The 15,989-nt window shown below is 35.1% G+C and overlaps 1 protein-coding gene across 1 annotated transcript; it reads right to left on the bottom strand.

Annotated features, from left to right (window-relative positions):
* Positions 1–584: 584 nt before the first annotated feature.
* On the bottom strand, positions 585–15,243 carry LOC136804262 (uncharacterized). The gene is made up of 16 exons (XM_067060965.1): positions 15,223–15,243; positions 13,259–13,588; positions 12,067–12,304; positions 10,935–11,057; positions 10,318–10,404; positions 9,115–9,270; positions 8,484–8,600; positions 7,793–8,128; positions 7,019–7,176; positions 5,900–6,040; positions 4,216–4,368; positions 3,425–3,614; positions 2,665–2,724; positions 2,363–2,416; positions 1,759–1,832; positions 585–1,434 (listed from the first exon to the last, which is right to left on the bottom strand). Exons 2-16 carry the CDS (start codon positions 13,353–13,355, stop codon positions 1,358–1,360), a joined length of 2,061 nt encoding a protein of 686 aa, XP_066917066.1. The 5' UTR covers positions 13,356–13,588; positions 15,223–15,243; the 3' UTR covers positions 585–1,357.
* Between the last annotated feature and the right edge of the window lie 746 nt (positions 15,244–15,989).

Here is a 15,989-nt window from a genome sequence, read left to right as displayed (position 1 = left end):
TAAGCTTCATATAGTCTTTATCGAAAATTTAGCGAAGAATAAATAAATCTTTGGCGCGAAAATGTTTCTTGTAAAATATTCGTTAAGGCTCATTTTGTAAATTACGATGAATTAAGGTTCAAACATCTGTGAACCAACTTTTTTCACAATTTTAGTTCGTGCAAAACTTGAAGAAAGCGAAAAAAGGAGACGGCGAAAGAAAGAAATTATACAACTCTTAAAAACTGAAAATATGCGACTCTCTAAAAAGATGGACAAAATCAAGAAGATCTCAGAGGCTCACCATCTCTCTCAACTTCAATCGAACGAACATGAAAACAATGACGTCATAAAAGGTAAATCGAATCATAATGGTAGCCACAGTATTGATCAACTTTGGAAGGAGAATGAAGAATTGAAAAAGGTGATAGCGTCACAGGAAAAGAAAATGGAATTCCTTGAAGTGAGAAACAAGTTCTTCGAAAACTATTACAGATCTAAAGATAAGGATATTGAACAACAAAAAAGCTCGAAAATAGAAAAGAAACCAAGATTTGCAAAAATTTGATCCCGATTAATTAGTCTGAAAGGACCGACCAGCAATGTTAGTTTTACAAAATATCTTTCGGTGTATAAATATTTTCACAAACAAGATACATAAATATTTTCCATGTACAAATTCTAAACATAACAAATTATTATATAAACTAGTGCAACAGGACTAAGAAAGTTATAAAATAGCAGCGATTTTGTTTCAAACATTTATCACATGTGAACAAATTATTAATTTTTGTCCGATCCAAACTTTCTATATTTCACGAAGTACCAAGTTTCAGTCAGTTCTCTCAGATATGCTCTAGGCGAAAAGAAAGCGATACCGTACTTACCCATAATAATCCAAACACTCCCCTAACACAATCAAAAGCGACAATATCGCAAAAAGGGGGCAATATCTGAATTTTTGCGATTTTGACGCTTTTGATTGTTAGGGTAGTGTTTGGATTGTACGGTAGTTGTTCAACGTACCAATTTTTCAAACCGTTCCTGTAAACCTATTCTTCCTTGTCTCCTACTGTTGGCATATCTACATAAAGACCAAAGAGTATTTTATTATCTTACCGAAAGTCTTTCAAGATTAGCATAGTTTTAATTAGTTCGATGAAATTTCAAATCAAATTTTTGAAGCCAGCGTTATTCTGTAATCGAGCCAAATAAACCAATCAGTGCCCCTTAAAGCGATTTGAAAGCTAGATAGGATTTTGAAATGAGAACTGAAGTACGGTACTTGATGAAAACGAATATTTCGAAGAACTTTACGTTGAGTCCAGCTAACTGAGTAAAATGACTCCACAGACACACACAGTTCAATTTCATCTTTCTATAATGTAGTGGTTGGAGGTTCTTCGTGAGGTTCGGTATAGTGAAGTTGTGTGTCATAAACAGAAATCGCTTTTTCTATGGAACAAAAAATTGAGAGAATACAAAAATAAAAGCTCCTGTGATTTAGCTGAGGCTCGACTTTTCTTAACCTTTTTCGAAAATTTCGTGTTCCAAGTACATATTTAAGGTGGTTTAAGATCACTGTTTTCTTGCCAATAATTTATTTCTAAACGTAAAGGTTTTTCCCCTACTAAATAAGGGTTGAAGTGCGCTCAACGAGCTTACTGGGTATATTATACAACAAAAGTTTCTAAGTAAGTTTTTTGAGACCAAAACGTGTAAGCTGGCCCTTGGCTTGTGCACTAAATTATCAGAATGATGGTCGGTAGTATAACTTACCATTTCTTTGCTCAAACGGTTCCTCTTTTGAAGAGTTTAGTCGCTTCCGTTCTAGGGTGGCATTCATTTCAGAACTATGACAGATAAAAAGATAAATTTCTTAATCTGAGGACCCCTTGAAATTACATCTCACATCACACTTATGTGTTGTAGTTTGGATGACGTCACTTAAGAACTGATAAGGTTTAGCGATAAAAAACTTCCCATTTATAGTCTACCAAGAAAACAGCTTAAAAAGGAAACCAAAACAAAATTTGTTCTTGGAATATAATGCTTATGGTCATTTATAAAGAATCTATGCGACTTAGTTCGATCGTTGTTCGCAGCATTTCGCTATCACCACTAAACACCCCCGTATTACATACATAGTCTACATATTACAGACCCAGTGGAAAACTTGCTCAATAAATCGTTCAAAGTGAGAAAAATACCTGAATTTCTGCCCCTTTCCTAATTTCAAAAATTGAACCGTGATAATCAAATGTACACTTAAAACCGGCAGATTTAAATCCCCATTGACTAAAACATTCGCATAGAATCACTGAGACAGGGGTGTTAAAAGACACCCCTATCTCAATTCTCGAAGGAAAAGGAAACAACTTACAAACTTGGTTGTCTTCGAGATTCAACATCGTCATAATCTTCAGAGTATTCAGTACTGAAAATTTTTAGAGAAGAAAAACTCGAAATTACAATTCCAATTGTTGGAAAACACATCACATTCAGATTGTTAAAAAAAGATTTATCAGCAAAAATATGACGAAATACTGGTGACTAAACTCAGTGGCATTCCGATTTTCCCGAATTTTTTATAATTTCTAACAAAATAACTTTTGTACGAAGTCGTTACTACATTTTACTGATAGGGTACCTATTGAATTAAAATGGTGGAGCTCTTCCACTTACCAGAATCGTGCTACGTCATTCAAAAGGTTTTCCAAAGCCAACACTTCGCTGTCTTGCATTCTAAAAGAAAGTCATGAAAGTAACAGTAAAGTCAAATTGAAAGTTCATTATGTAGCAAATATGGCATTTATGGTTCGCTCATACGCTATAAGGAGAACGAATCTGTCAGCGGATACTAACGCTTTGTTGAAATCGTCTGATGCCAATAATTCATATAAATAAGCTATCGTTTGGAAGGGAGCTTTGTCTATGGGGGCACGAGCTTACACGAGGTAAATCTCCTGCGTGGTTGGTTTGAAAATTCTATATTCATAACAGAAAATGACGCACTTCATCCTCTGGTCAGATGTCAGATTACAGTTTTAAAAACAAAAAAAATCAAATGAAAACAGTCCCGGTAAACAGTAAAAAATAAAAAAAAATCCTCAGATTTAAGGTATAGGTCTTTTTTGGGCCCCAAGGAAATATATTCATGAATTGCAAAGCGCCAAATCAAATCCTTGTCGATGATTCAGAGAGTTTATGTATGTGTGTTTTTTCTGCGACGGAGACGGTAAGATTCTAATTTGACTAGATCCTGACTGACTGAGGACGACGGTAAATCACCACTTTTACCGTCCTCTATTTGCAGGTCAAAGTCGCTCTACCGTCCTCAAAAGCGCAAATACATAAACTCACTGTTTTGGACGAAAATAATTTGCCGCTCACAAAACACCACCTATGCTGTTTATTGTATTTAGGTACAAATAAAAACACTTACACACTTGAGTCTTCGATATTTTCGATCAATCTTCGTTCAACTTCATCGATCAACATGATTTCTTCTTTTTCGCTCATCGCGTTCGCATCCGTTGAAATGTCAATTCCTTCGTCTACTGGCGATGGAACACCGTCTCGGCTCATCGAAGCCGAAGGACCTTCTTCTCGGTACCATGCTTTCTCTTGCTTCTCTTTAGGAAAGTTTTAATATTTCAAATTCAAACAATTCCCTTGTATCACTAACCAAGTTAGATTTTTTCACGACAAGGATTAGATTTTAGGTAACCTTCCTGTCAAAGAATAATCTTTTTTTTGGAGAAGTTTAAGCTGTGATTTAGTTTTTCTGCATAACTTAAATTTTTAGACACGACAGCAGTTGGTCACAGCACAAATGAAACACAAAAATGTTCGTTATGATTTTCAAATCAATAAAAAATACTTCGTTTTCGTAACCAAATGAGCTTTCAGAGATTTTCCTGACCTATGAAGAGCGACAGATTTCCCTGACCTATGAAGAGCGAAAGATTTCCCATCTTTAGGTCACAATATAACATAGACTACTAAACCACGTCGTTGTATTTCGCTGCAGCTTTAAGCTTGCAATGGGCTCTATGTCTATATATGTTCACTGAATACAATGTCTTTCCAAACCACTCTCCCGCGGCAATTTCTATTTTTTCTAAGAACTCTTTATTATAAGCACTATTCCCGCATTCCTGTATCCAAGGAAAGACAGACGCTTGCTAGTCTAAATATAACAGGGGTTAAATTTAAAATGAAAACAAGACTTACTAGGTTTTGGAAGATCCATAAGGTTGGCGAATAACTCGGTGATTTTATCTTCTCGATGTTGTTGCTGTTTTTTACGCTGTGCTTCAGATTGTGGCATCCAAGACTTTGGGCGCTGGCGAAGATTGGGATTTCGTTCTTTCAAGTCGGACGAGCCTATGAGAAGAGGATAACTTCGACATTGTAACTTACTGCAGAAATACCGGGTGCGCATCAAAAAAGTTTTCCATCTGAAGTAAATGTTTTCCAGTTGTATGAATTTTAAAAGAATGGATCCTTTTTCATCGGAAAAAAAGAAGAAAATTAAATTTTGAACGTTTTCGATCCAAAAAAACCTTTTTATTCATTTGAGCATAACTTTTGATCAAATTAAGTAAAGTTAATAAATAACAGATTAAAATTCAAGTTTATCCTTCTTCTTTCAAATGAAAAACAAAAAGCATTTCATTTTAATTCTTAGATTTCAAGAAACATTACTTGAAAGAGAGAATATATTCCCAGGGAATTCAAATATTAAAGTTGCAGTTCAGTAAAAAATACGAATCCTCTCTGGGGCCCCCACCCCACCTCTCTGGGTTATCTATAGGAGCGCATCAAAAGATACAAGAGTAAACCTTCAGAGAGTGTCACCCAAGACAATGCACACAGCCATGAAAACCAAACTCGGCTTACCAGAGCAAAAGTATTGCAATCCTAAACCTCTGGATTGTTTTTGAACTTTTTTTGTTTCTTCGTGAATTCCAACTCATTTCACAAATGGCAAGTCTAACAATTTGAGGTGCGATTTGAAATAACTTATAACAGACCACACTATAATAGGTTTCTCGTTAGAGGACATGACATCATCAATATCTCAGTATGAAAACAGCTTGATGAGAAAGTAATATCCATTCCAAACAAATTTTCTCATCAACTCATACCTATTTATAAAATGTATTCGAGTAACTCACTTCCTCGGGTGTGTTTATGAATTACAATTTCAATTTCAAACAATATATTATATAATCTGAAAGAAAACGAGGAAATCTTTCCCACAGTGACCATTCTGTAGCTCTAGTACAATACTATACTTTTGCAGAGCGCATATGACACGATCAGTTAAAATCTCGGTCAATGTTCAAGTGAAATTGGAAGGATATGAAAGGTATTAGATCGACAGAGAAACTCAAGATTAATTCCAGGATATGTTATGGTAGACTGTGTTTCATAGTTGATGAGAAAACCGAATTCAAATTAATATCCTGCAGAATTTAACTATATAATAAAGATATATTTCAAAATTCACCATGTAAAATACATTACTAAAAGTTTCATGTAACATACGCAATCCTCAGATGTAAAAAATATTTAAAGGAATTTAACTATGTACTAAGCAGTCGGGTTGTTTAAGTTGTGGCTTGTTTTCGCAGTCAAAAAGTGTATGATCTAATCTAATAATGGCGATTTTATGTATTTACCCTTCCGAGGACGGTGGAATGACTGAAACGATTTGGAAAAACAGGACGGTAAAAGTGCCGATTTACCGTCATCCTCAGTCAAACAGGAGCTAGAAAAATCAATGCTAACCGTCCTCCTTCCCAGAAAAACACCGATAAATAAACCCCTAATAACTATAGGCGAGTCCAGGTTGAATGAACTGAAAAGAAAACAGTAAGTTAAAAAAGGTTGAAAAGGAAGATAAATTCACCTGTCGAGTTGGTCATACTTTCATCTTCCTGATCATGGTCTAACAGCCTTGAATAAAGTGCTTTATTGACCTGTCTTTCAATGAGGTCGTCCACGGATGCTGTTTGCGAGTCATTCTTTTTTGTTGGTGACTTGAACAAACCTGTAAAGTGATTGAAAAAAGAGAAGACCGATGCATATTGGGCTTTTCCAGAAAAAAACACCGTATACCCCATGTTGAGGAGGTCCCTCTCTCTGCAGCTCGAAATGCAGGTTTAAAACCCTCTGGGATTCTGAATTTTAGTAGGATCTTAAAAGCTACCCCATGGAATTCCAGTTATTTTTGACAGATTTTTGCACCTCCCTATGGAATTCCGTCACATGCTTTAAGGGTAGAAACTTTCGCAGGCAGAAACTTTCGCGTTTTTCGCGACTTTGATCCTTTTTCGCGAAAGTTTCTGCCAGGTAAGAAATAATTAAACCTGAAAAACAAGTTTTTTACTTTCCTTCTCAGTTTTGCACTGTTTACTAAATTTTGCGTGTTTTATGAGTTTTTGTTACCAAAGAAAGTAAATTTTATATGAATTTGCGAAAGTTCTATCTGTGAAATTTCGGCTAAAACCATAATTCGCGAAACTTAAATTCGCTAAATTTCGCGACTTTTTGACTTCGCGAAACTTTCTGCCCTTAAAATATCAAACCTTAACCCCTTGGAACAGAAATTGACCTCCTCAACCGGGGGTATACGGTTTTTTTTTCTGGAAAAGCCCATTTCAATCCCTGTCTCAGTACCCAGTGACGTTATAGCACCACCGTGGCAATTTTTCTGAATTTGACCGGGGATATCTAAATAAGCAAAAATCCCATCGGGGTGATATAATCTAAAAAGGCACTTCTATAGGGTTACGAAAGTCTGTCTCGGCCAAAAAAGGCAGATTTTTTTATAAAATTAAATAGCAGTTCTAGGCTTGTTTGACAGATAGTCAGTGGAGTATTACAAATCAAAATTCATTCACCTTAGGGTACTTTTTTTAATACCGTGTAGAAACCATGTAAGCGTATTTATAGTAATCCCCTTGACAATGGTTTCTACGTGTAGCACAAAGGAGTGTACACTTAAAAGCCCAGTGAACTTTAATACCTTGATACCAAGACAATCGTTTTTGTGTTGCACGATCAACGGGTTTGTTACCATTGGCAACACCAGAACTAATGAGGCCACCTGATAACATGGCAACCATCGATTTGGGCCGTTTATGATTGTTTGTACGGGCCATTGGTTCATCCACGGTTGACAGTCTATAAAGAAAAGTTATGTTTAAAGTTGTTTGTCAAGAATGACAAGACTAATTAGCTAAGGTAGGAGAGATAGAAATTGCTACTGGACATACTGAGGAGACTGCATCAAAATGATTTTTGGATAGACATTGAAGCTTTCTGGTTAAGTCGTACTTGTTTATTTTGATCTGTCAATTTATGACATCAAATTAATGAAAAAGCTTTTTTTCATTTAAAAAAATTTTTTTTTGACGTTTTGACGTCTATTTTGTAACCAAATGTAACAACTCTAATTCATTCAATTCTAATTCATCACTGTATAATAAAAATGGTCATAACTTAACAAATATGGTGTGTTTATTGATGAAATTTGGAGTAAAGGTTCATCTTAGGTCGGGAAACATTAAGTAGAAAATCTATTTTTATATCTTTAAGCGATTTAAAGATATAAACCAAACAATATATGTTGCGTTTTTTTTGTCCACCCGGTATTTTATTAGTAAAGGCGTTGAAAATTCACAACGAAAAGCTGTAATCAATAGAAAATTTTCAGCTTTTCAATCACCAAAAAAGTTATAGTTAATTATAGACTTTTTCTCCTCTTGTGAAAATCATAGGTGAAAGAAACCTTCTTTACTTTCTTAGGGCATCTTTAATGTCTGGTTGGTCCAAAATATTCCTCCCTTCTTCATCAGTTTCACCACCAACGTTGGAAGAAGGAATATCCTCAACCACATGATCACCAAAAACATCATCTTTATCAAACGACGACCGCTCAGATTCATTCTTTGACACGGGCGGAGCTTTCCAATTGTTGTGATTGTTGGGCGGCAAATGGTGGTGACCCATCTTTCGTGTGGGTGATGACAGGAGAGGTTCAGTGTCGTCGTCCGTAGATATTTGGAATGAATGACCTGGTGAATAATCCATGCTTTTACAGAAACCTTCACGGAAAGCTTCCATCTCTGTATCACTGTAATAATGAAAGGATGATAGAGGTGGATTACTATTATCCCTTTCCAGACGAATAGCAAGTTTATGTATCTCTGTTTTTCAGCGACGAAGACTGTTAACTTATCTACATCGTGACTGGCTGAGACAACAGTAAATCAATACTTTTACCTTCCTCAATTTTACGATCAAAAACTAAGGGTTAAAACTACGGGTTATTCCAAATCGCCTCATATCTCATCGTATAGAAAAATATGAGATTTTGAGCAAGAAATATTTTGGGTGACATTCTTCCTAAAAGATTCTCTCGTCAAAATTACAAAAGAAGATAACTCGCTTAAATTGCATTACACATACAACGAAAACGATCAACGCACCTTTTGAATTTGAGAACATCAGTGTCGTCTTGTGAAACACTGGAAGATGTTGTTCCCCAACGTGGTAAATGTCGCTCACGAGATGGAGGCTCCAAAAGAAGGTCTCCAAATCCTTGTCTAGAAATTATAAAAATTATCAAAATAATGATGCGTGAACTAAAGTTGTAAATAATTAGAAAAGCGAAAAGGCGACGAGAAATGACCTTTTGAGAGATTATTCCAAAAGTTCTGACTAAATTGGCGTTTTCAAGTTGCAGAGAATATTGCTCATTTCAATAACTTAAGGCGAAGGCTTCTGAAAAGAGCTGACAATTTTTACTTTGAAAAAAAGATGTCAGATTTATCCTCATCTAGCCAGTACTTTCGAAAGAAGCTTTTCCAAGCTCAGATTGCACATGCAGAATGATATGCATTCATTCAGTTTACATTCACTCAGCATCTAGATAAGGCCATCACTGTATCTCACTAAGATTCTGCCGGTTGGTAGTATGAGAGTTTCGATTGCAGACCTGCATCGCAAGAACTTCCAGGCAGGATGTTAAGGAAGCATGGTGATGAAATCTTCCACTAAAGAGCTTTTTCTAGTTTGTAATGGGTGTTATAGATATCTAATAGAGTATGAAGCACTTACTCTTGGTTAATCTTATGACGCATGGCGAGTTCCTTCATCCTTTGTTTACTGCTACTTTTCCTCAAAACATGATGAGGACTTGAACCAGCAGTACCCAAGTCATCATAAGAATCTGAACTCTGACTGATGTTACTCGTTGTTGTGTTCGTCTTTCGCCTAAGAAATGGGGAAGAGAAGATTTATATCTTTCTACTGCCATGTGGAAACCATCCGCTAGATAATTAGTCTAATTACGCTGGCATGGTTTCCCTATTATGTAGCAAAAAAGTGCACACTTAATGTTGAAATTTGAGTATTTTACAGCATTTTCAGTGGATTTTTCATCAGAATTTAAAGTACAATTGACGCTTCATTATTCGATGATATCAACAAGAAGCTCTCGTAAACCACGTTCTACTATTCGATGCATTCCCTTATTCGATGCAGATTTTTAACTACCCCCAAATTAGTCTAATTACGCTGACATGGTTTCCCGATGTAGCAAAAAAATGTACACTTAATGTTGGGCTGGAAGTATAAGAAGATTGCAGTTTGAAGGTCGCCGTTTTAAAAAGCTAAAGAACAAGTACTATACCCAAACTTCTAATTCTAGTCAGCAACTAGTCCACTGAGATCGAGAATATCAAATTTTCCTTTCACTTTAAAGAGATAAACAGGTTGAGGTAATAAAGACGGGGTGTCGGATCGAGATTTGGAGGGAAAAATATCTAATATATCCTCCACCCCCAATGTAAAATAATTTTCTGGAAGAGCCCAATTGTCTCATTTAATTTGATACTTTGGTAATACAACTATTAAGCACGAGGTAATATCATCCAAAAATATTCCGAGAAAGAAAACCGCAGTTAAGCCTGGTCATTATCTTCTTTTGGGCAAATAATTAGACTTAACAGATTTGTGGTGAGAGCATTATAACATAAATGGAATCAATAGTTATTTGATCTAATCAGAGGTAAAGATTGGATAACAATTTAAGAACATTCTTTGCCTGTCCAAGGCCTTTATAGGCCCAAACTTACTTGAAATATGTATTCAAAATACAAAATTGAGCTCCTCGAAGGTAAAAGATATTCATCATCACCCTCACAAGGGTTTCGCTTTGTTTTAGGCCAGCAAATGTCTTTCAAGCTCAGTGTATTGTTTAGCGTGAATATGTACTTTTCTAATACTTGACATTTTTCTCACACTAAGGTTTCAACTTACATGGAGTGTAGTTTTTGCATTTTGAGCGAACGTTTATATCGTGCCAACATTTCATCGTACAATGCGTATTTCTTCAATTTCAACTTTCTGAAAATAAAAAATTCAATTCATTTATGAAATAATACCAGGATGGTGCTTTGTCTGCTGACATCCAAGTTTGTAAAATGCGCTACTTGAGACATAGTCACAACCCAACGTCGAGGAATATTTATAGTTATAAGAAAATCATGGAAGTCTGTTAAGAAGAACCATTTCCAGCAACGCAACTTTTAGAACAGAAAAGGGCATGTACGTTGCTTAGAAAATGCCTCTAAGAGTTAGTTAAGTCCAGTTACCATAAAAAATAAAGGAAGTGAAGCCTAAGAAATTTAGATATTTTTGATTGCGGCCAGCTTCAAAGGAACCATTTTTGCAAGAAAAGTTTAGTTCAAGGCATGGAGGTATCCTTTGTCCAAACACCATTAAAATTAACTAGGAAAAGATGAGAAGTAAATTTGATAAACAGAACTCATTAGTGAAAATAATCAATCTAGTAAAGTATATTTCATCTTCTAACGTTAATGGGCTCCCTTAAAGGTACCACTAGATTGTAAGATAGATTGATAGAATTGACTTACGTTTGAAAGTTCGACCCCCGTCTTGAGAATACATTGCTGAGAGACTGTTTCTTTTGTGTTTTTCGTAATTCAGCTAACCAATCATTGTTCATCTGCTCATCTTCCGGTACTGGCTCCTCTTTCCTGAAAACACAAATAGTCTACAATCAGTGCCATAACATATTGGCAATTTTGACAATTTTACCATTTTTCGAAAATTGAAGTTCAAACAAGAATGTCAATTTCGGGCCTTCAACTTGATTTCATTGAATATTTCGATCTGGGAGGGATTTATTGGTTTCTAGGCTATATTTCAAGCCCTACCAGACCATTTTTGAACTTTTAGATCTTAAGTCTAGCGTTAAAACTCAGAGCTAAAACTCTACCTTTCCAACCTAATTTGGAGCATTTACAATATGTTTTTGGTTATAAAATTTCGTGTGCCAAGTATTTTGGAAATGATTGTAGCGTTTGTGGTGTTAGCGGCGAGTAACTCACCAAAAGCAATCAAAGCCATTATTATATTCATGATAGTTATCACGTAATGTTTTCTACGGAAACAATCCGCCAGGAGTGGCAAATTCAGGCTAGTGAAAATGGTTGAAATTTGCCACTACTGGCGGAAACATGAGATATTTCCGTAAAAAACTTTACGCCATCAATATCATGAACAGTATTATGTTGTTACTTCTAACAAAAACTGTGGGCTTTAGTATAGGCTACAATTCGTCCTTCCATGTTTTCTAATCCCAAAGGAAAAACCGTTAGTTAGTTTAGGCTAAGGCAAACCAATGACGATTCTGAGTGCGCTTTAGATATTTGCTTTTGGAAGAAGTTGGCTTCCCAAAAAAATCTTAAATTGTGCACGATTTGTGGATATTTTTTGTCTTGTCTTGAAAATATGGTTTTCAGAAACTGGGCTTCGAACCAAATAACACGGTCAACAAGAAGACCATCAGATACACACTTGAACTTACAGTCAACTCCCTCTAATTCGAATTTTTATTATTCATATCTTTCCATAATTCGAACTAAAATAATAGTTCCCTCAGCTGGAAAGTGCTTTAAAAATACTCTCCGTAATCCGAACCTTTCTATAATTCGAATAAAACTCTTAAAGATCGAATTAGAGAGAGTCCACTGTATTGCTTACTTTTTATTCTTGCTTTCCTTTGACTTGACACAATAGATGATGTAGATCACAAGAAGGCCGACCAAGAAAACTCCGATCGTTGCAACAGCTGGAATCAATCGGGTATACGTTGGGTGATAAGCCAACTCATCACCACTGTTACCGCCATCGCCCGATTTTCCCGATGTTGATGTAGTCGGAATAATCGGGGAAATAGATTTTCCCAGTGTTGAAGTCGTTATGAAGTTTGTTGATGGCCCTGAAAGAATGAATTTTAAAGTAATTCGTTATTAATTTGCTCTTACTCAGCATTTGTTGAACACACCAACCTGGTAACAAGAGAATCTTCTTGTTCGAATAAGACAGAATTAATGAGCAGAATAAACGATTAAAGTATGAGGTTATTAATTAAAGGAATTATGTCTGATAAAAAACAATGTATCAAAAATAAAAAAGGATTGCATTTTAACCTCGTTAACTTCTTATTAAGATGTCTTCGATTCGACTGTGATTACACAAATGATAGGACATCATCTAAATAATCTCTTCAGTAACAAATAGTGAATGATCAAGGTCCAAAAAACTCCCAAATACAATCCCCCACCATGATGAAGAGATAATGTTTGAGTTTTAACCCGGTCAAATTTTGTAAAGTGATTGTATTAAACTCTAGGTAAAACGTTCACTGACTTTTTCCCATTTGCCATAAGTCCTGATTATAAGTCGGTCAGGAACTAAGAAGACATCTGACCGTGTCAAATGGGCTGGATTGACTGGACGTAAATATCTTTCTCATAAATACAAGTTCTTGCTCCACTGAACGTTTGACCCAGTTAAAATCGAACCCTAATCGAACGTTATATCCTCCACCCCTACTCCATATTCAATTTTTTTCTGGAAAAGCCTTTTATTCGATACTATTGAAAGTCACCGTCAACAAGAAACTCTCATAAACGACGCTCTACTAATCGATGCACTCTCATGTTCGATGAAAATCCGATTCCCCTTGAAAATGGAATTTAAGAGCGTCAACTGTATAAATTTTAAACGCAAAGTCTTGAAACAAAATAAAACCATGATAAAGTCGTAAAATCAAAATTCATATACTAAGCTGGACACCAATATATAGCATACAAACAATGTACAAAATACACTGGGAACGAGGTTGAGGGTTAGTATGAAAATCCGAGTTTAATTGAAATAAGGTCGTTACCTGACTTGAGAGCTGCAGCAGGCAAAAATATCATCCAAAGCATAGTGTAGTAAAACGAAAGCGAATCCAGACTCTTCGGACAAAACATCACTCCCATGTGAGCAATTTTGTCCTTTAATAGAACGTGAGCGATAATCACGAAAAATTGGTTTGCTGATCTTGCCAATGTACTTTTAACGTATGTTATTTTAGTTTGGCAACAAAGGATTGACCATGGTCCTCTCAAAGCACTGTATTCACATTTGATAAATCAAAAAATAATTCGGCCACAAAATTGATCAACACATTGGTTCGATGCTTCCTGTGGCCTTCAGTCGTATGGTGCTTTTACTATGACGAGAAATGAGAGAAGTTTTTTAAATAAAGAAATATAACACATGAAAGATCACAAAATTTTTTAAAGCGATTACCGAGTGCTTAACAGCGATTTGATGAACCTAATACCATCATTTTTTGTTCATTATGTTACAATTTCTTAGCCGTGTTTTTCAGAAAAGAGACTTATAATAAGACGTCATATTTTGATGTTTTCATCTTATATTAAACACAAATTTTCCTTTATAAGGATGATTCTCAACATAATTTCAAAACAAAAAATTATTTTGAACCCTTCTGGAACGTGCGAAATATTGTGACAGATTTTTTGGGGGAAGAAATAAAATATCGAAATCTTCTGATATTTCCAAGCCGTGAGAAAGGTGTGATCTTCTATGGTCAAATTTTATTGTTCGTGATATCACCAACAATTACGACATCAAAATATGAGATTATATTCAGTGAAAAATCATTTTAAAAATTTCGCAGTAAAAAGTAAATGAATTAAAAAGGAATAATCAGGTGGGTCGAGGTATTTAGCCAGCAGAAACCTTCTGTGGTTCTGAGCAAAATCAAAGTATTTTTGTTTAACTATTTATTAAATTTGAGATATGACAAATCTTAAAGGGTTCTTACACAGTTCTTACGTTGAAATTTTATAGTTCTTTTGTACTAAAAAGTAAAAAAGTTGAATATTGTGACTTAAATATCTCTACTTTGGAAAATAATTAGGCAAAAATATCTTAAGGTTTTGCTCAGAGCAGTAGAGGAAATGCACATGTAAAATATCTGAAACCATCTAATTATCTCTTTAATTCGATTTACCGTAAAATTCCTAAAATTTTGTTTGATTTGAGCTAATTCTATAATGCTAAAACATAGTTATCTGTAAGTTAGGCACAAAGTTTGACCAAGTTCCTTTTGGACTTTATAGTGGGGTTGTCTAGCATAATTTAAGGGAAAAAATAAGATCCAGCTGAAACTTTCTCCAGACCTTCTCTATAGGATGGTTATGCCTCAGGAAAAGGACATTTCTTTTTTCCCCAGGCAAAACCCTAAGGGCAAAATTTTTTGAAAATTTAACTCATTTTCAGACATTATCAAGTATACCATTCGAAAGCTCTCAAAAAACTATATAGAAGACTTTTAAACAGGTATAGCTGATTTCATTACCTAGCTCAAGATAATTCACGCAGAAGACGCTATATATGGTCAATTTTAGACCAAAATATGGCGAAAAGTGGAACTTGCACATGAAATATCTCGAGTTAGGTAAGGAAATCGGCTATACCCGTTTGAAAGTCTTCTATATAGTTTTTCGAGAGCTTTGAATGGTATACTTGATAATGTCTAAAAATGAGTTTGAAATTTTCAAAAAATTTCGCCCTCAGGATTTTGCCTGTGGAAAAAAGAAATTGCCCAAAAAAGGGATGTTCCACCAGTGGGATTTTAGGGGAATTTTTCCTGAGGCATAACCATCCTATAGAGAAGGTCTGGAGAAAGTTTCAGCTGGATCTTATTCTTTTCCTACAAACAGCGTGTATTTTTGTAACACGACCACACTAAAAGTTTAACCAAGTTCGTTTTGGACTTTTGATCCTGTGAACATATCAAATACCCCCCTGAAAAGTAATTTTAAGCCATGGAACCTTTATTTCTTGAAAAACATCCTCCACCAACCAAACAAAATCATCATATTTTCCCTGAAAGACAAAAAACTTTTTTGACGTTATTTCATATCATTCCAATGTAGTTACAATCAAGACAAAATATATAATAATAAGAAGAAAAGATAATTAAAAAATGTAATTGTATCATCATGTATAGTGAAGTGAAGTTAAGAACAGCTGGAGAAGTATAAAAACGCAGTTTTGCTGTTCTTGTTACAATATATTACTGCTGTGAGCGCTATTAATGAAAGGTTGTATTCCCTACCTGTAAGGTTATCCGGTCGCTGAAAAAGAATTTCCAGTAAGCCGGAAAAAAGAAAGTGATATTTACTCTTATTATCTATGAGTGAATTTTGAAAATGGCTGCCTAAGATAGAAACGGAGCATTGTAAAGTTAAAAAGTATATGTCACATAGTAGCTGTGTTACAAGAGGGGGTCTATCTAACAAATCCTGCATTACTAAAAATAGACAAAAAGAACGACAAATTTCATACAGAACGATAAAAAGAACGGCAAATTTCCACAATCCACAACCGACCGAAACTGGCTGTACCACCCCTACGGATTCGTTCCCTCTTTGTTTATCACTTACTGTTTTCAAATTATTACACATGCTTTATTAATGAAGGAATTACAAGACGAACCTTACTGACAAGAGAATAAAAATCAAAATAACGGAGTTGATTGAATAAGCTAACGATTTAAAGACGTCTTTAGTTGCGTTGAATTTGGCAGTAAATTTTTT

The sequence above is a fragment of the Clytia hemisphaerica genome, unplaced genomic scaffold (assembly GCF_902728285.1).
Source record: "Clytia hemisphaerica strain Z4C2 unplaced genomic scaffold, Clytia hemisphaerica genome assembly, whole genome shotgun sequence".
Lineage (NCBI taxonomy): Eukaryota > Metazoa > Cnidaria > Hydrozoa > Leptothecata > Clytiidae > Clytia > Clytia hemisphaerica.
The sequence above is the reverse complement of the archived record's forward strand: the minus strand, read 5'-3'. Positions and strand labels throughout refer to the sequence as shown.